Source organism: Bos indicus x Bos taurus, chromosome 10 (genome assembly GCF_003369695.1).
Source record: "Bos indicus x Bos taurus breed Angus x Brahman F1 hybrid chromosome 10, Bos_hybrid_MaternalHap_v2.0, whole genome shotgun sequence".
Taxonomy (NCBI): domain Eukaryota; kingdom Metazoa; phylum Chordata; class Mammalia; order Artiodactyla; family Bovidae; genus Bos; species Bos indicus x Bos taurus.
The window spans coordinates 85,282,217-85,304,560 of NC_040085.1; the positions used below are offsets into that span (position 1 = coordinate 85,282,217).

A 22,344-nucleotide genomic window follows, 5' to 3' on the forward strand; every position below is an offset into this window, starting at 1 on the left:
GTGTTGGACTGTGAAGAAAGCTGGGCGCTGAAGAATTGATGCTTTTGAACTGTGGTGTTGGAGAAGACTCTTGAGAGTCCCTTGGACTGCAAGGAGATCCAACCAGTCCATTCTGAAGGAGATCAGCCCTAGGTGTTCTTTGGAAGGACTGATGCTGAAGCTGAAACTCCAATACTTTGGCCACCTCATGCAAAGAGTTGACTCATTGGAAAAGACTCTGATGCTGGGAGGGATTGGGGGCAGGAGGAGAAGGGGACGACAGAGGATGAGATGGCTGGATGGCATCACTGACTCGATGGACGTGAGTTTGAGTGAACTCCGGGAGTTGGTGATGGACAGGGAGGCCTGGTGCGCTGCGATTTATGGGGTCGCAAAGAGTCGGACACGACTGAGTGACTGAACTGAACTGACATACATATTAATATATACACAACTACATATATATGCATATATATACACACACACATACAGGCATACGTGCTGTGTGTTATATGTATTGCTTAAACCGACTTCTTGGAAAGTTTATTTTTTGCACTTAGAAAACCTGGGGTGTAAATATAACAAAGTAACAGTTTGCTCCACAGTCCCTTTAACAGGCCCCTTTCCATGAATTCTGAGTGCAACTTGTTCATGAATATGGAAAGTATCTGAAGATTTTCTTTTAACTTGTCTTGATTTCCTTGAAGACTCTGGCACACAGCATGAGATTAAAATAACCTGGCGTTGCTGGCGATTTTGCTCACAAATACCAAGGAATAAATATTAGAATGATGGATTCTCTTTCCCTTGTCAACCATGAATGTATTCCTGCCAGGGGCAAGGTCTAGAGAGTAAGTTAAAAATAAACAAGTAGAACCAGAGAGTAACTTTATTCTTTTATTCAAAGTTTATTAAAATAAAGAACAAATTTAAAAGCACACATACCACTCAGCACCAATATAATAACACTCTTTCTACTGATAATCTCCAAAGCATTTCTGTTTCTGCAGTTGAGAAGCAGAGATACACACACACACATTCTCACCACATTTACCCAGTACTCATAGCATCATGCCCCGAATATTCTCCTTGCTAGGGAGGCGAGGATGGGCAGAGGCAAACGAGTGTGACTACATCCAACCACTAACTGAGTCAAGGACTCTTTCGTTAGCAGTTATCATTTGCACACTAGTAACTTCTGCACATTCTAATCTCCCCGTCCGGGTGCCCGATTATCTGGGCGAGAGATGGAGTCTGGTGACGATGTGATGCAAATTTAAACAAAACTGGCCAACATTCCCTACCCAATATCTTTTAATTGCTTTGGTTATAAAGTACTGGATTCTTATGTCATGACATCTTCCAATCTTAACACCCATAAAAACCGCACCGACCAGTGACATGGACTGGAGAAGCCTTGAGAGGATTTTCTTTCTTTCCCACTCTATTCTGTGGGTTTCTTTCATTTATGTGTTTACCTATTTGCTTTGGGGGGAGGGGCAGGGAATGGGAGTTTTGAGCCAAAATAGTGACTTCATTAACCATCTCCTGGGTCGTCGAAGTCTCTGCAGCAAATTAAAAAAAAATAATAAACTCCATGGAGCTCCAGTGCGGCTGTCCAAGTTGGCATAGAGCCCCAACTTGCATGAGCAGTATTGTTCAGAGATCACTACGTATTTGCCAACTGATTGACTCACCTTGGAACGGCACTGGATCTTAAGTCTGAGACCTTGCTTCTGGAGCTATCCAGAAGGCAAGGCATTTAGGAAGTGGCCCAATATTTTGCTAAAGCCACTCTAACGGCACTCATCAGTCCTCCTCCAAAAGTGAGAAGTTTCTTTCCAGGTCTTCCCAGATCAATAGACCAAGCCCCCAGGGCCTAGTTCTTCCCAGTTTGCAACTTCCTGAATCGCCCAGGTCCTGGTCCCCTTCTTTCATACAGGAGGCTACCAAGAGAGGGTGGATCACCAAGCCGAGGTTGGTACTTACACCCCGTCTGGACTTATATAGGAAGGCTGGGCTTAGCTTCTATTTTTAAGGTAAAGGAGGAAGAAGAGAGGAGGTTGGAATATAACTAAAAATATTTTAGTTCTGATTTTTGGCAATATCATTTTTTAAAGAAAAACTCTTGTTTTTCTTTAAAAAAATTAATTTTTAAATTTTAAAATTAAAACCTCACTGAGAAATTAAGAATCTCACTGTTAATCTCCACTGCTCAGAGAATAGCACTGAGTTATGTTCTGAAAAGCTTTAAATGCTGGCAAAGGTTTTATTAATTCTTCAATGGGACAGAAGTTAGTGTCTATTTTTTCCCCTTTGCAATGGCCATCTGATTGTAATTAAGTTTATCTTCCAACTGTAAGTCAGAAATTAGGTAGAATAAATGTCCATGTTTATCCTCTTATCATCCACAGAATGGGAAGTCCTGCATGTACATTAATGCATTCTGCTTGCTGTGGACACAGCCCATAGGGCATGCTGAGGGCAACTGATATCCTATATCCAGCTGGGAATTTCCCCAAAGGCACAGACATTGTCTTTAACCTGCGTCTATGGTATTTTATGCAGCAAGGCAGCATCCATGTATGATCTCCCCATATTTCATAAGTTTTATTCAAGAGCCCAAAATGTGAAATACACTCAGACAAAATGAAAGAGAGCAGGCCTTTCTGCTCTTCTTGATCACAGAATTGGCATTTCCTGGTTAATGGTAGGAAAGTGAAAGTGTTAGTCACTCAGTTGTGTCTGACTTTCTGTGACCCCATGGACTGTAGCCCACCAGGCTCCTCTGTCCATGGGATTCTCCAGCCATGAATACTGGAGTGGGTTGCTATTCCCTTCTCCAGGGGATCTTCCTGACCCAGGGATCGAATCCAGGTCTCCTGCATTGTGGGCAGATTCTTTATCATCTGAGCCACCACTTAACTAAATCAATAGACCATTTCAAAGTTGATATTACTAAAAATCAGGGGTACATTCTACAAACAAGGTGAAGACAAAAGACCAGAGATCAAAAATATGAATATGAAAAGTCATATGAGTTAAATGATCATAACTTTAGCTATACATAGCAAGTACAGCACTAACCTGCTTCTAAGGAGGTCAGGTACACTTTAATATCTGTATGAAAGTGAAAGTGTTCATTGCTCAGCCGTGTCAGACTCTGTGTAATCCCATGAACTGTGGCCCACCAGGCTCCTCTGTTCATGGAGTTCTCCAGGCAAGAATACTGGAGTGGGTTGCCATTTCCTTCTCCAGGGGATCTTCCCGACCCAGGGATTGAACCTGGGTCTACTTGCACTGGAGACAGATTCTTTACCATCTGAGTCATCAGGGAAGCCCAATCTCTGTGAAACACTTATCCTATTGTGCAAGCATTTCATGTATGCCCATTCAAGAAAGTCATTATTGATTTCACTATTATTTTCTCTAAGCAATAAAGTAAGTTTTGAATAGTTCCAAGACATAAGTCTTTCAAACAGTACATGTTGGAGTAAATCCAGATGCTATAAATAACACCCAAAATTGCTTGGAAACTATTTCTATAATAGACAAGCTAATTCAGTTTAAAAGGCTAAACTGATAGCTCCATGTAAACATAGCCTATGGGGTTGGGTGGGAGGGAAATATTTAGGTTCTAAAAAAAGACATCATATATATATATATAGAAGTTTATATATGTATATATAAACTTATATCTTATACCATATATATATATATAAATTTATAAATTTTGCCTTGTGAGAACAGGAACAAAAATCCTTCAAAGGAACATACTTTATAAAAGATAAGATAGGTGGGGTATTGATTTCAGGGTATTGACAATACCTGTCAGTTTCAGGATATTGACAATCTAAGAATTTCTGTGAGCATACCAGCTAAACACTGATTCTCCTCTATCTCAAATAATGAGTTCTTATTAAGTTCCTTATAAGATACACCACAGGAAATCACAAAAGTTCATGTTGAGATAAATAAGTTATGTAGTTATAGGCTTCTCCTAACTCTGATAACACCAAGCCATTTTACATACTGTAGGATTCCTGAGCTTTGTCAATTCACTTTCTCCATTGGCCCTCAACAGCCTTTCTTCCGGTAACTCTCCTGTGTTCCACTGAACATGTCTTTGTCCCTGATACTCAGTCTATACCTTTGTGTGTTTACTTCCCACTGCTTCCCGTCTCCACCAGCCTATCCTCAGGGAGAAGAACTGCATGCACACAACCTTCTCTTTCTTTAAAAATGTATCACAGCAGGGTAGTTTTCTCATCACCCTTTCCCCCAGACAACTGGCACTGCCTGCCTTAGCCACGTCTCATCCCCCCACCAGCTTCGCCAACATCCTGTTCCCTTATTGTACGTGTAGAACAAAGGGGAGGTTTACAGACAACAGCGTGAGTGTGCTGCCACCAACTTTTCTTTTTCTTCCCTAGGATACCACACAAATCACGACACTATTTTGAAGGTAAAAATCAAGGGGCTATGCCAATAAATCAAGGGGTTTAACAACTAAGGACTCAGAAATACTCTATTCTCAATGTGATTTTCCAGAAATTCATTAATGTCACATTTTCAAAATTTGTTTCTTTGTTGGTACATTTTGTAGAATTTAGAACAGTAAGAAGGTTAAATGTTGCAGTGAAAAATAATCAGTTTTTAAAATGGAGCTTTAATATCTAAACAATAAACGATACAGTGATATGACTATTATGTTGCTCCATTTAAAAAATAAAATGGTTTTTGGTTCTTGCACACTCAGTTCCCATTTTTTTTCTGATTTCAGGCAGTTAGTTCAGGAAGATATTTTCGATTTTAGATATCTTTTATATTACTTTTATGATTCAATTATTAATGGAATGGCCATAGGAACCTTTGATTGTACATATAAATATAACCATATACTATGATCTGATAACATCCTCAAATTTACAATAAAAATTTAATATACAAAATTGGTTGATCTTTTTTGGAAGTTAGGACATTAGTTAATACTTATATTACTTATAAGTAGAACTATATCTTCATTTTAAAGAGAAATATGGAATATATATTTAAATAGCATTATAAAAATGTACTACAGAAGTCTTAGATGACTCTACCTCATCTAAGAGGAACAAAGGAAAACCCAAGTCCAAATTAAATATGAATGGGAATTCCATCCTACCAAACTCCATGATCCTGAGGATTTCATCAGTAGCAAACCTCCAAAATCGCTGATGGGAATTGTCTCACACTTTCTTGTCCTCTATTTGGCTCTATATTGCTGAGCTCATCATTCAGAGAACACTGCCATAGAGGCCCAGACCAAGAAGCAATGGGACCACAGTACAACTGTAGGGATGCAGAGGGAGACCCTGGCCCCACTGGGCCCACTGGTGTTACCTTTCATCAGCATCACGAGGTATAATCACCTGCTGAACACGTAAACACCACAAACATGTTTCAAAAAGTAATACAAATATTAAAATGCATTTTTTCCCTCTCAATCCCCCTTTCTCTTCAATCCAGGAATATATGACAAATACATAGATCTCATATGTATATTCTCTATGCTATCTTAGTGGAGCTTCTTTTTCTAGCTTTGCGTATGTTTCCGTGTTTCTGTGACTGACAAATTAGTACCACTCTCTACAGTTTCAAGGTGAAGCTCTATGAAACCTCCTAATCTTTCTGCCTCATTTTCCTAGCTTGTCGGTTTGATTTGCTTCTAGTACTTTCTCCACCTGTGTAGAAAGTAACCATCAGATATCAGATGACCATTCTAACCCTCCAGTAGGTATCATTCTTGATATCTGCAAATATACCTGCTAGTTCTGGGACATCCAGACTGGCACAGAGCAGTACATGGCTAGAAACTAGAAGGTCAGAAACTTCTCTAACATGTTAAACAATAAGGTCCTAACCACATGGCCTGGACTTGAAGACTCATTCTCAGTAAAGATTTGGCAAATATCCAGCTGGGCTCTATCCATACTGAATAAAGCCCAGGTAATACCCTTTACACTAACAAGGATGGTGGCTTCCCTAACATAGCAGTCATTCCCGTAGTCTTTTCTTCAGGTCCCAGGGCAGGCATCAGCTGTATCACTTCTTTTATGAGGGCAGAAATGAACACATGCTGAAACAAGTTTTCTTCTTTTCCATCTTGGGATCTTTTCATTCTGGGCTTTTCACCAGGAAGAGAAGAGATAGGGCTACTATTTAGCCAAAAGCCATTTAAGTGGTCAAAGTAGTATCCAGATGTTAGAGGTTTATGTTCTTCTGACACGTAAATTCCCGTCTTTCAGTGAGAAAATGGGACTCAGTTGAAATAGTGGATTGAATTCTTAGTTTCCTTGTCTTTACATAAATTAAAAAAAAAAAAAAAAGCTCTGTTACAATCATACTTTTAACCAGCTAATCTAGCTTTCATCTCTTGCTGAAATTCTTCTCCAGCCAACGCCGGACTTCTTGCAGGTTGTAAAAGAAGGGGCCCTTTCCTCCCAGATAAGCAATTTTCTGTCTCTGCACGATGCACACACGTTCAAAGGCTACCCCATAAGCAACGTTGGCATTATTGTCCATGCGGTCAGCCACAACTCGGCACTGGGGCGGCAAGGAGAAACGCTCCAGGAGCTGGTGGGCTGCTGCGCATCGGTCTTCCTGGTTCCGGTGCTTCTTCACCTCGAAAAACAAAGAAGAATCCCCAGGCACTGCCCAACCATCTGAAGGATGAGCCTCATCAATGTAGACCAACAGGAAGTCAGCCACGGATGAGAACTCTTCCACCAGTTTGCTGAAGGCTGGCAGCTGGTTAGTGAAAGGAGGTCAAGTGGCCGAGCCGAAGTTGACCACCAGTGGGCGCTCAGGGCTGGCAAAGTCCAGAAGGTGGCATTCAGTTCCATCCACTGTTTTCTCCTGGGCACCATTTCCACTGGTGTCACCTCCTTCCGGACTGGAGACATGCACCACGCTGGAATTGGGGGCATCTTCACCCAGTTTCACCTGGTGATGGAAAACGAAAGAGAGAGGCAAGACCACATGAAGCACGCACTCACTTCAGTTCACTCTGTACAGAAACGATTGGCTTTAATAAAATGCGGCATTTCCTTTGGAGGATATGGTAAACACATATTGACTTGAGTAAAGACCCATCATGGCAGGTAAGGTAATGAATGGCCCCAAAGAGAATAAAAGTCTTTTTCATTCTGTCTAGTCACTAAAGGCAATTCTTCTCATCACTGAAGGTACTGCAGTTAACTGTCTTCATAATTAAGTTGAGGCTAATGTTCTTTACTGTGCTTACTCTGTGTCAGTGCTTAGCTCACAATATATAACAAATGATTAATGGGTTTCATTTTAGAAGTGAAAAGTGAATGGTCTACTTTAAAATAAATGATCAGAGTTGTGGGACATGGCACCTCTTTCTGAATTCCCACTTCTGAATTCTAAAGTACTCAGGAAAGTCCTTTATAGTCTTGCCTAAAAGTCATTTAATCTGAACCAATGGACAAGAATGCCTATGGACTCTATTTCTACCCAGAATGCAAAAACCTGGGGTCTGCCATTTATAAGAAGAGCTACTCCCACTTAATCTCTCAAGAGCTGCAACTATCCCATCTGTAAAATGGTCATTTATAATGTCCATCTTCCTCATATGTTTATGGAAGGATGACACAGGGAAAAGAGCTCTGTACACTATAAATCATTGTGGGAGTGTAAGTTGCCATTATAGATGCCATGCAAACATGTGAAACTGAATACCATTTTTATGAGTAATTCTATGTTGTAATATAATTATTCTTAGAAGTGATTCGAGCTTTCTTTGGTATGACATCCTTTCTGGAGGTTTCTATAGCTACTGCATACTTTAGGGTTCTTTTGACTAGAACCTCGCCATTTCCATTAAACAAACAAATGAATGGAAACATATACTTTTATCTTTTGTAGAATCGGACTTTTAATTTCTCATATTTCATGTGTGTCTTAGTTTGTTTCACCTTTTTATCTCAGAAGTCACAAGCCATTTACTTTCCTTCCACACATTTTATTAACAAATCCCACTGGATTTAGAATGCTCAGGCAGAAGAGGTGTAGCGCGAAACTGTTCTAGGTGCTCCCTTTGCATGTGGTTTAAATCGCTGAACACAGACTGAAAGAAAGTTTGCTGGCCTTTGAATCTGTAAATTGATAATAAAAAGCAGGCAATATAAAAGAGCCAATTACTTCAGTTTGAATTAACAGAATTGGATCTTCCCCTAGAATGGTTTAATCAAAGCCAATAACATTGGGGACAACTTACAGCAGTATAAGTGATTTTTATACACTGTCCTTAATATTACAAAACACTTCCAACTGGATTCATTTTCCCCCTCATATAAATACCACCGCATGTAACATTGATGTTAATTGAAGTCACTTACAAGCGAATTGTTAAAAACTCAACAATTTAAACCGATATAAAACACTCAAGGGGTTTCATGGAGAAGCTTCTACCTCATGTTAATACATAACTTGTTTTAACTGCAGAAGAAGTAGTCAAGAAATCCTTTATCTCCCTTGTGAAAAATCCTAGCAGGGCAGGTTTAAAACAAGGACTATAAGCTTTCTAAAATAAATGTTAAAACAATAATCTTCTTTCTTAGAAAAGGAAGGTGGTGTTGTGATTTAAATAAGTACATTTGTTTTCAATCACTGTCAGGAAAAAAGTTATTTTCTTTATATTAATTTTCTTGGTTAATTTGTAAGTGGAACTAGGTGAAGAAACCTAGTAAACCACTTTGAGCTGGACTGTTTTATATGAGCTACATTCATCTCTTGAAATTTTAAAATGTACTTAAAATGCAAAGATATACATCCTAAAGGTATTATAAGCTTTTTAATCTATGGGTTATTTTTGTACTTCTTTGTAGATTTAGATAAAAGGTAGCATTACCATCACCTTCTCATTATATCTTCCCCATTTAAAAAAACCAATAATGATTCTAGGATGGCTGCTTCTAACACTATTGTCGTGCTGTGTTTTTCAACATGCTGTGATACGAAGATCTGAATGCATTCAGACCAGTCTGAGGAAGCCATACGCAGGAGAAGAATCATCTCTGGCCTGCAGACTTGTAGGTTCCTGGTAGGCTGAAAACACCCACCTGCATTTTGCAGTCATTTCTAAGAATGGACCAGTTGTGTTGGCCTTGTGACATGGGCCTCTGATGCCCCTGACTCTCGCCCAAGCCGAACTGTTGATCCTTGCATTATGCCTGATTCTTCAACTGAGTAATCTAATCTGCCTTCAGTCGTAGGTGACTCTCTTGTTACCTGTAATTAGTTTTCTTGGAATGTTAAAGCACCTTCTCCTTCTTTAGTGACAATGTATAGTTCAGCCACATAATTTTCTCAAAATACAAACATGTTAGTTCAACTTAGAAAACTTAGAACAAGCACAACACCTCTACTTTAAAATATTAGGATAAGCTACCAAATGTATCATGTTCTTTAGTGTGTGTGTTTGGTGGGGGAGTGGGCAGAGGTTGGCATTTTGTTAAGCTGGAGAACAATGGATATGTATGCTTGGAATTTTTGGTTGAATAAAGTTTTGAATGGATGGTAGCTGTTATCATCTTAGCTGGAGATCAGCAAAGCATTTTACATTAATAATAACCTTGACCTACAGTGAACATCAGCACATTGGAGTGATGGAAGACCTCACCAAGGCAGATGACTTCAAAGGGTGAAGCCCCTGGAAGCCCCTGTAGAGCACCGCCACAGTCCACACCCAGTCCTGTTGTTCTGTTCTTGATCATCTCTGCTGTTCAGTGCATAAAATGAGAGTAGCCAATCCTCTTTATTTTGTAAAGGAGCCATAGGACTTGACTGCAGATTAGAATGCCATAAAAAAAATTATACTTTTGTTCATGAGGGTGATTAGGTAAGATAAAATGCATAGGTATGCACAATTCTATTACTACAAATAGGAGGGAAAAACACACACCCATGATTTGAAGGTCCAGACATGAGTAGATCAGTAGTCTGCTTTTATAAATGTCATATTCTAATCATTCAATTTATGTATTTTTTGCTAAAAACTGCTGATATGGGATAATTTAGCAACAATAAAGGGAAAAGCTTTTTATAAAATGAAAGTCTGCTTTAAACTGAAAAAAAAACATCTTTTAGAAGGATATTATTGTTCATTTCTCACCTTCCTATTTGGTCATCAAGAAAATTAAGTTTGTATTATGACCAAAGTTTCAAAGGGTGAATTTCTTAGTTTACTCTGCTTCACACCTTGCTGAGGTAGAATGGGAGAATCATCGCTGTCTTCCACGATGGAAGAGTCTTTCCCAAGGAGCAAAGCATTCCTTGACAGAAAGCCAAAACGATGAAGAAAATAAAGTTGGTCCATAGTAACATTTAGGCTGCAGGAAAGAAGCTTGACAAAAACCAGTTATCCCCTGGTACTCCCAAGCCCTGTTTGAATTTCCCACAGTGGCACAGAAAGTCTCCTGGCCACAAGTTACCTATCATCTTCATTTCTCCTTCTTAGAGGGTTTGTGTTTGGTTTTTGTCCTTAATGAGACATATTTGCCAAAGAGGCATTCAAAAGGCATTTTTTACTCTTGCGGAAGAGTAATTAGGTCGGTACCTCTTTCCCTGCCAGCATTAGCCGCTCTAAAGAGAACCCTGCCCAGTATTTAATGCCCAAACACAAGAAGCATCATTTCCACTAATTGGTCTTGAAGTTCCGATGTTCCCAAAGGGTCCCTTTATTTTGCAAGGATCAGAAAGGACATACGTAAAATGTAATATCGTCATCACTGACTTTTACCTCTCTCATCTGCTCTATTACATCTGTCCTTTCTTCTGTTTTTTAAAATCAACATCAACACAACACCAACAAGGGAGGGAAATAAAGGGTTTGCATTTTTATAACAGAAGACATCTCTGGGCCAAGCTCAAATGTTGTCATAGCCATATTTATAAATATGAACAATATGGTGTATATTTGATTCCCTTGATGATAGGATCCCTTTTGCGGACAGTTTTCAGTGCATGAGGAAAAGGATAATGCTGCTTTAGCATGTGGACTGTGAAATGCAGGGCAAGGGAAAAAAAAAAGAAAGAACCATTCATCAAGGAGAAGCTGGAAATAGAGCATATACTACTAACCTTGTTTTTCTTCCTTTTCCACAGCCTGAGAAAGGCCTCTGGACAAAATATCACCTAATCTCATGATAGAAAGCAAAGCAAATGATAAAAATCGGGGTAGGTATGTGGCAGAATTCTTTTTACACCTCCTTCTTGCTCTCCAAAGCCCTGGAAATTTCAAATTCTTTGACACAACGACCAGGCTACATCAATGTCCTTACAGACGTGGCCAAACAATTATTAAGCAGCATTTTAACCATTTATATTCAAATCAGCCAAACAAATCAGAGGATCAGCTACCTACTCTTTCCTCTGAGTTCAATTCCCTGTTTGGCCATTCTCTTTTTGATTTGTAACTTGAAAACACAGCTCGAAGCTCTATCATTTCCCAGTGTTTTATCCAAGTGATGAACAAACTCTGGCGGGAGCCTGCCTTGTGTTCTTTGGGGAGTGTTTCTTTCTTAGAAGAGCCATTTTCCATTATAGAAACGAGTGTCAAAAGGCTGAGGGGAGTGAAGAGGAGGAGGAGAATGTTAAAGAGACCCTTTCAAAACCAAAATTATATGTTCAAATGAATATGTTTTCTGTGCCACAGCAGTATTGCCCATGTAGGAGCTAAAGTGCTTGTCAGCATCTATACTGTGTGTTTATTTTACACTTCATTTAGGTAGGAGCCAGCCTCCCAGACAGAGCAGTCTGCTTACTGGTTGTATTTTTGAGTCTTTGAGTACCAGTACAAAGATGCAGTGTTAGACGCAGTGACACTGACTAGGGAAAACTTAAATAACAAACATCTATTATACACCTCAATCTCTCAACAAAATCCATTAGACTTCCTTTTTTCATCAAAATCATGCTTGGGACTCCCTCTAATCAAACCCAAATTATCTTTACAGGCTTCCCTAGAAAGTTCATTTTAAGTCCCATGCAACATTTTAACGAAGAAGGGTTTTCTGTTTTATTTTGTCCCAAGTTTTTTGGGTTTTTTTCATTTCTTTGTTGCCTCCTGCAGAAGCCAAACACAGGGATAACATTTTTACCACACTTTCTCTAAATAGGTTCTCAAGTATCTGCCATTCGACAACCAGGAGAGTTAGAAACGGCCTGCCTCCTTGGATGGTATGTGCACACTCGACATCCCGGAACACGCTGCTTCTGGGGGTGGCGGCCTCAAGTCAGGATTGTGAAACAGGGCGACACCAAACAGAGACTCCTCCAGTGAGTCTCTAGACATGGCTACACCCAACGGCAGTGGCACAGATGACAGCAGCATTCAGGGAAGTGATTCAACCCGTTTTCGAGGTTCTGAGTGACCCCGAATCGCCACCACCACCCTTTCTACACTTGGAGATGGAAGAAGACCTAAATTCAGCACAAGCTGCGTTTACCATGTTTCCAGTCATCACACACCCAGTCCAGTCTTATCTCTGGATATATGAGTTCTTGGGTTGCTTCTTCTCATGGCAGCATTTACATAAGTCATGAAAAACGAACAGCATGACATCAGTCATGAATTTGGTCACTAATCAGTAGACAGAAAGAGTACAGAAGAAGAACACACAAACCATGTGCAAAGAAGAAAACAGGTCACTCAAGCTTCTCAGTCCCTTGGAGGAGGGACAACAAAACATTGCAACACAATGAAACCCTATACATTGGTGAAAAAATAAATAAGTGATCAAGGTTATTAAAGAGGCATGTGTTTCCTTTTCTCTTTTTACTTCAGTAAGCTGCTTGATAGGAGAAACAGCCTCACTTAACATGGGTGGGTACCATTACCCCCTCCATATTTTGTGGAGGGTATCTATGAATACAGGTAAAATTCTCCAAAGCAGTGGTTTTTCCTGTATGGCAAAAGTCAATGACTTTCAAAACAGGAAGAGTTTAATAGAGATCAAATAACTGACATTGCTATGATATCTCCTAACACCTAGGAAAAACAGATACAGGTGAAAGAACTTCCTAAGTCATAATACACCTAACATACTTGTGTAAGCCCCACTCTCCTCTAAATTCTCTACCCCTCAAAATGAAACATAAACATTCAGTATATACATGCATGCAAATGAAGCAATCGTCTCAATATCTCCTTCCCACATCACCCATTCAGCCCATGTACATAATATAAAATGAGTTTTTGGTGTTAGAACTTTGAGTAGCACTTAATATTATTATAAAGAAAATTTCACTTACTAACAAGAGCTCTTAACTATTTTCCGATCTTCAGGACAACGAATACAAACCTTCTGCAGGTTAGTGCCAATAACAAAGACAAGTATCATACTAAAACTTCCCTAGTTCACCAGGAATATTTTCTTCTTAAACATTTGTTTAATTTTCAGTGGAAGGATCCCACTCTGGATTCCTTGTTACTAGAAATGATTTCTTATCCTTTGCTGGTGCATAGATATTTTTTAATGTTTATTTTATATTGGAGTATAGTTAACAATGTTCTGCTAGTTTCAGGTATACAGCAAAGTGATTCAGTTATACATATAGACATACCTATTCTTTTTCCAATTATTCTCCCACTTAGCTTATTACAGAGTATTGAGCAGAGTTCCCTGTTCTATATTATAGGTCCTTTTTGAGGATCTGTTTTATATAGAGCAGTGTGAACATGTGAATCCCAAACTCTCAATCTATCTTTCCCCCCAACCATTCCCCCCTGGTTACCATAAGTTCATTCTCTAGATTTATTTTTCTAGTGTTTATTTATAGAGGACTCGTTCTCTTCTTCCTCTTATTCTAGTTTTCCAGCTGTTTCTGAGGCTCTGCCTGCCTATAATACATCACTCACTAGCTCCCACCTTTCTCTTAAACCCCCTTCCCCAGCATCTCGGGCAAGGTGCCTCAATACTGTTGAGGGAAATCAAGGATGTCTGCTTTGACAGTAGCTTTTATGGGATGAGTCAATTCTTCCTAAGCTCAGGGACCTTCAGGAGTCACACGGGCGTAGGGGAGGGAGCAAACTGACAAAGGACCCGGTGCCCTTTCCTCTCTGCCCCTTAAGATCTGACCCAAGGATGCCCCACCACCTCGAAGCAGCATTCTTCACTTCGAAACAAAACCTTTCTGGGTTTGAGAGTGCAGCCCCGGGGACATGGCTTCAGCAGGTAAGTGAAGCCACTGCTTCAGGGTTCTAGGCACAAGTTATAACAGCTTTGAGACTGTCGTGAACCCTAGACTTATCTGCTCGGTCTAAAGGCAACCTGCATAAGTTTTGAGAAACAAAGCAAATGTGGTTTCTCAAACAAAGTCTGGATCGTTGACAGCTTGTTCTCAGACCTTTCCTTTTCAAACAGATACCGAGTAACTCCAGACTCGGTGCCGGATAACTGCTTCAAAAGGCTGAAATCCAGATCAAGGCACGAGTTGACGGGGCACACAGACTTGCTCCCATTAGTTCTTATTTCTACCAGCAATGAAGCCACGACCAGCTGAATCACACCCACTCTGTTATTTCCTTAAATCTTTTTAGCTCTCTGAGAGTCCTGTGTGGTGTTGACTTTCTTCCCCCCTGCTTTTTAGTGCCCACCCATTAAACAGTCTTTCCTAAAGTCTCATGCAGCCTCTCATCAAGCAAAACATCAAAACCGCCAGTTCATGATGAGAGCAGAATAAAGGCAGGGTCTGCCCTCCCCGGACACCTTTCTGACGTTTCCCAACATTATTCTACAGACACGAATACCCTCTGCTCCCAAGTCACAGCAAGCCACTCCTGACTCTTCTTAGAAAGGCTCCTTCTGAAGTCACATAGAGTCACTGGGACTCAGTAATACCTGTCATCCCCAAATCTCAGGTGCGTCATCATGGGACAGGTGTAGAGAGTAAACACCCGAGCATCACCTTACGGCCTCCAGACAGGGCTCCAGAGCGCTCACCCCTCAGCTCCTGCAGGCATCCGGTCCCCTCCAGCATCTCCGCCTCCCGCCCCCGACAGCCCTGCGGAGAAGCCCCTGGAGCGCAGCTCACCTGTTTGTAGGCGTCGAGGAGGAAGCTTTTCCAGATGCAGCGCATTCCTTCTGAGGTCAGCATGCGCCTCCACTGCCCGCGAGTGGACTTGGAGCGGCTCAGCAGCAGCACCACGTGCTTGAGGAGAATGACCGAGTCATAGAGCGCCAGGAAGAGGCAGTTGGAGAAAAAAACTGGCAGAATCTGCAGTGTGATCAGCAAGTCTACGCTGAGGATGCCCATCTTCTCTGCCTCCCGGGTCAGTTCCCTTGTGCGCTCTGGTTCCCCTTCACCCTCTTATTTAAAAGGGGGTGGGGGTAGTGATGGAGAGAGGTGGGGGGAGGTGAAGGGGGAGGTCGGGGGTGGGGGATAGGGGGAGAGAAGGAGAAAAACTAAATTAAAAAAGAAGCCCAAGTTGTCTCCTTTTTCAAAGCAGAAATGGCAAGACCAAGTTCCAGTCTCTCCAGCCCAGCAGTTGGAGTGTGCCCATCAATTCATTCAATTCGGAGCTGCTGCTTTTTTTTTTTTTTTTTCAGGATTTAAGATGTTAAAACAAAAACAAAAACAAAAAAACTGGCGTACCCGTCCCTAATCCAGTTACCCCTCTCAGAGTCGGTTAAAGACAGGCAGTTCTACTTTCATTTCTAAGCACCTATGAGACTGTGGCAGAGATTGCAAAATTTTCTGTAGCTTTTCATTGTCTCTGTGTTCAGAAATGTAGCCCGTTTCTTTCTAGAATTGCCAGAGTTTTGAAAATGTGCTTGTAGGGTAGTTTTTTCCCCTCTTTACTCCGTTTACACACACTTTCTGTTCTTCTCCAGCCTGTCTCACTCTCTCCTTTCCCCAGGAGCGTCTGACTCCTCTTTCCCTGACTGCCTCTGGCTTCTCCTTCCTGCTCTGTCTGTGGTGCAAAGTGCCTCTCTCTGCAGCCCAGTGAGTCTCCCTGAAGCCTTTTATACATTCCCTGGCTAATTGCTGCAATAGAGAAATGAAAGCCTAATCTTGGTAAAGATCTTGACGTCATTGAGAAAGAGGGCTTTACTTTGGCCAGGACTGCAGTGAATAGAAAAGCAAAACTCGACAAGTTTTTTTTTTTTTTTTTTAGAAGAGGGGGGGTGGCAGAGGGACAGTGGAATTTTGCTTTGTGATTTAAAGAGAGAGGAAAAAATTAATACCTTTGAGGGTTTTCAGGAAATGCTCCCAAACTTTGGGAAAAGTTATTTAATATAGCATGTGGGTTGGTGGGGAAACTCTCCTCTGATTATTATTATTGTTCTTGTTTATTTATAAGGAGTTTGGGAAAGAAAGGTTCCTGGAAGGCAGGTAGAAAAGAGGAAGAGTGATCAGACATGATCTCTGTTCTCTTTCTTGGAAGATGTGAATGCTTACCTTCTGTCTTTATGTCTACATCCTACAACTATCTCCCGTCAGATTTGTGACCTAGGTTCTTTAAATATTTTTGAGTCATGATCTTATTTAAGAAAATCCAAACTGTGAGGTGGAAAACTTTTAAACTCTTTGAATACCATCACAGCACTTCTTTAAAGCTTCTTGTAGAAAATTAGTGCAAATTTTCTTTTCAGTTTTACTGAAGTTTCCAATGCAAAAAAAAAAAAAGAAAGAAATAAACAAGAAAATCTTCCACCCATGAAAGTAGCTAGGTGACCAGACTTCCTTTCCATTCCATTTTGCCTAGATGCAGATTAAATAAAACTTTTATCTAATGGCATTAAGATGCCATCAGAGTAAGAAATACATTCTTTATAAGAGAGCTCTTTAAATTCTGAAATTGCCCTGTTTCTGTTAGCATAGCCCCTAAGAAACATGATACTTTGGGGAATCTTCCTTTTTGCTTGAAAAAATTTTAATAAAATTTGTAGGTTGTTAAGAGCAGACTTTGAATTGTCTCAAGTCACACTGACCACACTCAGTGCTTGCTTTGCCCATTGCTTTCTGAACAGACAGGTACTTAGTCAGACAATGCTTTGGCAGAATGCCATGACCTCCATCTCATTCTAATTTTCTTTCCTCACTTACCTAACAGATCACCTCTAGGAATTATATTTTCTTGGAAAAAGGAATGGCAAGTACAGACATTGGGGTGGGGATATAGAATGGTAGTTGAAAATTAATTTTCTGACTTCTCCATGTTCAAGGAGCTCTCCTTACGCATGAGTTAAGCAGTGGGTGCAAATACGAGGTCCATTTCTCTGTTTTGTCCCTGTTGGTAAAATCTGCAAGATTACGGAACTCATTTAAAAGCCTAGGGCAGGGGTCATTAATTAGTGGACCCGTGGGCCAAATTCAGCATGCATATGCACTTTATCTGGTTGGCATAGTGCTTTTTGGCTTTAAGAAAATAATTGAATGAGAGTGCCTGTAGGTTCTGAGAGACCAGAGTTTTCTGTCTGTTTTGGTCATTGGTATCTCCTAGCAGTTGGAACCATGCCTGGCACACAGTAAGTTCAAGGAAGGAGTCTTGAATGGACAGATGGGCTGGGCATACATTGCTCCACACTAGGGGGCACCATCCACATACAATATGCTGACGCTCACTGGGGTGCTCCAAAACTTTGTACAACCTCGTGGACTTGGGGGTGGTCCTCCCCATTGGCACAACCCTCACCACTCCCTATTGTCCTAAAAACCTGATTCCTTCATTTTTATCATCACTTTAGCCCATGGCAAGTTTTGGATTTGCGTCACATGGACTAAATTTTTAGAGAAGACATCAAAGCTTAGAAAAATGAACAGAAGTCACATAGAAAAATATTTTTCCTATGACTAGCATACAGTGTTAGCAAAGGATATTATTTGTATACATAATATACATTCACTCCATTCCCTCAGTTTTCTCGACGCACTATGGAAGAAAAGAAGGGACAAAGAAAGGGAGGTGACAACATGGTGTTTTAACTGGTGTAGATGGGAAAACTATGGTGCCCGAAGTGCCAGCTAACAGTGACTGAAGGTGTGGACTCGGGAACACACACTGCCACACAGTGCCCAAGCCTGAAAAGTTCACCCCTTCTCAGACGTTCCTTTTGCTCTATGTGAATTAAACCAGTGCTACTTTAATGTAGAGATATCTTGGTAGCTACGAGCCAATTCTCCTGCACTTGTCATTTGCTTTCAATGCGAGTTGTATGTTTGGAAATGGCAAGACAAGGAGGAGGTTTGGTAGAAAATCAGAAAAAAAAAAATGCCTTCTTTTAAAATGCAAAGTTCAAGGCACATGCAGACTACAAATGGTGAAAATCAGATTTTTTTTTTCTTTTTTACATTCTTTATTTATGCTCTTTCCTATAAAATCAGAAGTGTTTGAGAGGGTTTTTTCCTTAAAAAATTAGAAGAACAAATTGGCAGAGAGTCAATCTGATCATGACATTTCTCAGATTTTTTCTATCACTTTCTCTAAATGAATGAATGAATAAATCACAAAACCAAGCACTGTTCTTTTTAGATGGTCTGTCTAATCTAGAAATTATATTTCTCCAAAGCTATTTCTCTTTTTATCATGATTCCTAATGGCTTATTCTAGTTATTAATATTTAGCACTTTGATCTTCAAGTAATTTTATATCCTTTAAGCGACAAAAACAACCCATAAAGTGACAGAGGATGATTTGTCCCAATGTGTAAATGAGAGAAAGTAGATCATCAAGGTTGTAGAGCCCCAGCTGGTATCGGGTATTTCCCCCAACTCTAAACCTCAATTCTTTTCCTGTGTGACTATTTTATTGATCCTGGTCATTACTCTGAAAATGAAAACCCTTGCCCAAAGTGGTTGTACTAGGTAATTTTACCTTCTGAATTACAAAGGATATCTGGGATTCCATATCTGCTTAATATTGCCCAACTCAAGCTCTTGGTTCCATTCGAAAAGCTTGGATATCTTCTTGATCACATAAGTATTCTTAGCCTTAGCGGTTCAGTGGTAAGGAATCCACCTGCCAAGGCAGGAGGTGTGGATTTGATCTTGGGTCAGGAAAATCCCCTGGAGAAGGAAATGGCAACCCACTCCAGTATTCTTGCCTGGAAAATTCCATAAACAGAGGAGCCTGCCAGGCTACAGTCCACGGGGTCACAGAGAGCCACACGACTGAGCGACTGAGCATACAATACAAGGCAATATGTGGTATGCTGGTTGAATTTCCCCATACAATGTTGTATACAGGTTTTAAATTCCAAAAGAGAGGTAGCTAGAGAAAAGTGATTTAGGCTTTTTAATAAGAGAATCACTATAAAATTGTTTTTTTTTTTTCCCCTTTTGATAGCTTGAGAGCAGCATGTACTACCATTCATTGGCTCCCTCTGGTTGGAAAAGCAAGCATCTGAGTTATAAGGCTTCCTTTGGTCTACTTTTTGACTCTTAAGTTGAAATTAAGAGAATGAAGTTGGATAACCTAAAAGTAAACCCAGAGATTTCAAGGATGGAAGCTACCACTACTCTTTGTTGTCTGAAGACGCCAAAGGGCATTCAAGAATCTATGGAATTCATGCTGTGGATTTTCAAGCAGTCTCAGCTTCATAAAATTTTATTCCTTCTAACTCAAGTGATTTGCTGAAGTAAATTTTAAATGGAGAGTAAATTTTACTTTCATAAAAAAAAAAAACTTGTCTCATCAATATATTATAAATCCAACAATGTCTGGTCAGGACAGGTTGCACTGATTTTGGTCTGGGAATATGATCGCCATACATACACCCACCTGCCAAGAGTGCATTTCAGAGAAGGAAATCACAAACATTGTTGTTATTTAGTTGCTAAGTCATGTACGACTCTTTGAGACGCCATGGATTGCAGCCTGCCAGGGTCCTCTGTCTATAAGATCTAGATTTCCCAGGCAAGAATACTGGAGTAAGGTGCCTTTTCCTCCTCCAGGGGATCTTCCTGACCCAGGGATCAAACCTGTGTCTCCTGCATTGGCAGGTGGATTTTTTTTTTAACTGCTAAGCCACCTGGGAAACCCAGCCACCACAACTTTCCATCCCTGGTGACTCCTGGTTGTGCTGAGAGGGAGTTATAATGAAGGGTTTATACCACAGTGACTGAATCAGTCAGAATTCCCTGTGGGCCCATCCATTCTACAAACAGTTGTGTTCCCTGCCTTGTGATGAAAGGGGAAGCTCAGTGGATAAACAGACACCCCAGAGTCAATTCTGACGCACTTGAACCAAGCAACTGAATGCTGGGGCCAAGAAGGGGCAGACACTGTGGGAGGGTGAGCGGTCTATCCCAGCAGCCCAGCCGTGTCTTAGGTCCCTTGGCAAACCCTGGCAGAGGGCACTGTCTGAGGTGTTAAGACATTCTCCCCTCAGGAACAGCTGCTGCTCTTTTTTTTCTTCCAGGCCACCTACTGGCAAAACCAAGAAGGAAAGGAAAAGGGAAAACACAGGAGGAGGGGAAAGCAGAAATGGAGAGAAGGAAGATGATGCTGGTGGAGAGGAGAAAGGAATGTAGAAAGGAGAAGACTCAATGAATTGCCCACGGAGGCTGCCACAAGAGAGCCCATTAATGCCTGTTGCGGTGATGCAGGAAGACAGACGACCAGAAACTAGACGGATGCCAGCGACTCAATTCACAGAGGCCACAGCTGTGAGGAGACGACGGCTTTCCTTGGCCGTTGACCTGGTCTAGACCCAAACCGATGGCCAGTCTGCACCCCTGGTGCTCAGACCTCTTTAGGTGCTCTGAGACTCTCTGAGTGTGAATTTTGAGACTCGTTTATTAACCTCTGGAGACACCAGGGTTGGATGGAGGGTTAGTGGAATAGATGAGAAGAAGAACACTCTGTGAAGTTACATGCAGCGAACTCCTTCGGGACAAAAAGCCCTCAGAAGGAACAAATTGAACTCATCTTTTCCCAAAATTTGATTCAGTGTCTTCATTCTCCCCAAATCCTTGACCCAAAGCAATAGACCAAAAGAAACAACGAAACAGTCAGAAGCAGTCATCATTTTTGGAACAACTTTTCTTCTCCTTTGTTTCATTCTACAGCTCATAGGAAACCACCAGATGATAATTAGGTTTTAAAATAAAATAAGTCATTCTCTATAAATGGTTTTATAGTAGCTCTTTTAAAAAATAATCACATATACATCACCTCATTCATATGCTGAGTACATGAACACAGAGCTTGGCAAAAAATATTAAGACACATGCTGCTTCATGCCATTCCAGAGGTAATACTGTAGCTTGTTCCCACTGAGAGCAAAGGATGCCACACCTCCTCTCTCAAGATTCAGTAGGTACAAATGCACAGAGAAAATAAGATAGATATTCTATTTCAAGCTCAGTGAAAGTGGTGAAGCTAATAGAATTAACTGTAGCATGAAAAATCCATGTTTGATATGGGGATAAAATACCTGCAATGAGATTGATTGTACAATAAGATACGTCCCCAAGGGAGGTTATGAAACTATTATCAGTGGACCTCTTCTCGAGGTAGAGAGGGAGGCCAATGAGATAATCTCTCAAAACCCTTTTAAGCCTCTGGTGCTATTAAGATAATAGTTAAGAATAAGTTAATATATAACACATACATAAAATAATCCAGCTGGGCTAATGGCAGAATACCATAATCATAAATTATCTCTTTGTCCATTTCAATTCTGAAGACTTATTTTTTGTATGATTAAGTAAATAGTTATGCCTTTCTAAGAGTCAGTAGATGTGAATGAATTAGCGTGTCTTCTAAGGAGAAAATACAAGGCATGAAATTCAAATCAATTTTTAAAATTCAGCCTCATTTATTAAATGGACACTGGTATCTTTTATCAAGACACAACCTCTTAGGTAAATGATTATTTAAAAATTGTTGTTGTTCAGTCACTAAGCCATGTCTAACTCTTTGTGACCCCATGGACTACAGCAGACCAGTCTCCTCTGTCCTCTACTATCTCCCAGAGTTTGCTCAAATTCATGTCGGTTGATTCAGTGATGCTAATCTAACCATCTCATCCTCTGCTGCCCCATTCTCCTTTTGCCTTCAATCTTTGATGTCAGCATCAGAGTCTTTCCAATGAGTTGGCTTTTCACATCAGGTGGCCAAAGTATTGGAGTTTCAGCATCAGTCTTTCCAGTGAATATTGAGGGTTGATTTATTTTAGGAGTGACTGGTTTGAGCTCTTTGCTGTCCCGGGGACTCTTAAGATTCTTCTCCAGCACCGCAGTTTTAAAGCATCAATCCTCTGGTGCTCAGCCTTCTTTATGGTCCAACTCTCATATCTGTACATGACTACTGGAAAAACCACAGCTTTGACTAGATGGACCTTTGTCAGCAAA

At 40.6% G+C, this 22,344-nt stretch overlaps 1 protein-coding gene and 1 long non-coding RNA gene across 3 annotated transcripts; one reads left to right on the forward strand and one right to left on the reverse strand.

Moving 5' to 3' along the window:
• Nucleotides 1-863: 863 nt before the first annotated feature.
• DIO2 (iodothyronine deiodinase 2) lies at nucleotides 864-19,056 on the reverse strand. Of its 2 annotated transcripts, XM_027552574.1 has the most exons (3): nucleotides 15,640-19,056; nucleotides 15,079-15,353; nucleotides 864-6,963 (listed from the first exon to the last, which is right to left on the reverse strand). In XM_027552574.1, the coding sequence occupies exons 2-3, from the start codon at nucleotides 15,298-15,300 to the stop codon at nucleotides 6,376-6,378; spliced, it is 810 nt and encodes a 269-aa protein (XP_027408375.1). In that variant the 5' UTR covers nucleotides 15,301-15,353; nucleotides 15,640-19,056; the 3' UTR covers nucleotides 864-6,375. The 2 variants fall into 2 exon arrangements, with proteins under 2 accessions (XP_027408375.1, XP_027408376.1); XM_027552575.1 differs by lacking the exon at nucleotides 15,640-19,056 and having other exon boundaries at nucleotides 6,388-6,963; nucleotides 15,079-15,338.
• LOC113899182 lies at nucleotides 13,623-21,118 on the forward strand. The gene is made up of 3 exons (XR_003512855.1): nucleotides 13,623-14,219; nucleotides 14,906-15,316; nucleotides 19,334-21,118. It is a non-coding gene; the product is annotated as an uncharacterized LOC113899182 (long non-coding RNA).
• Nucleotides 21,119-22,344: the final 1,226 nt, after the last annotated feature.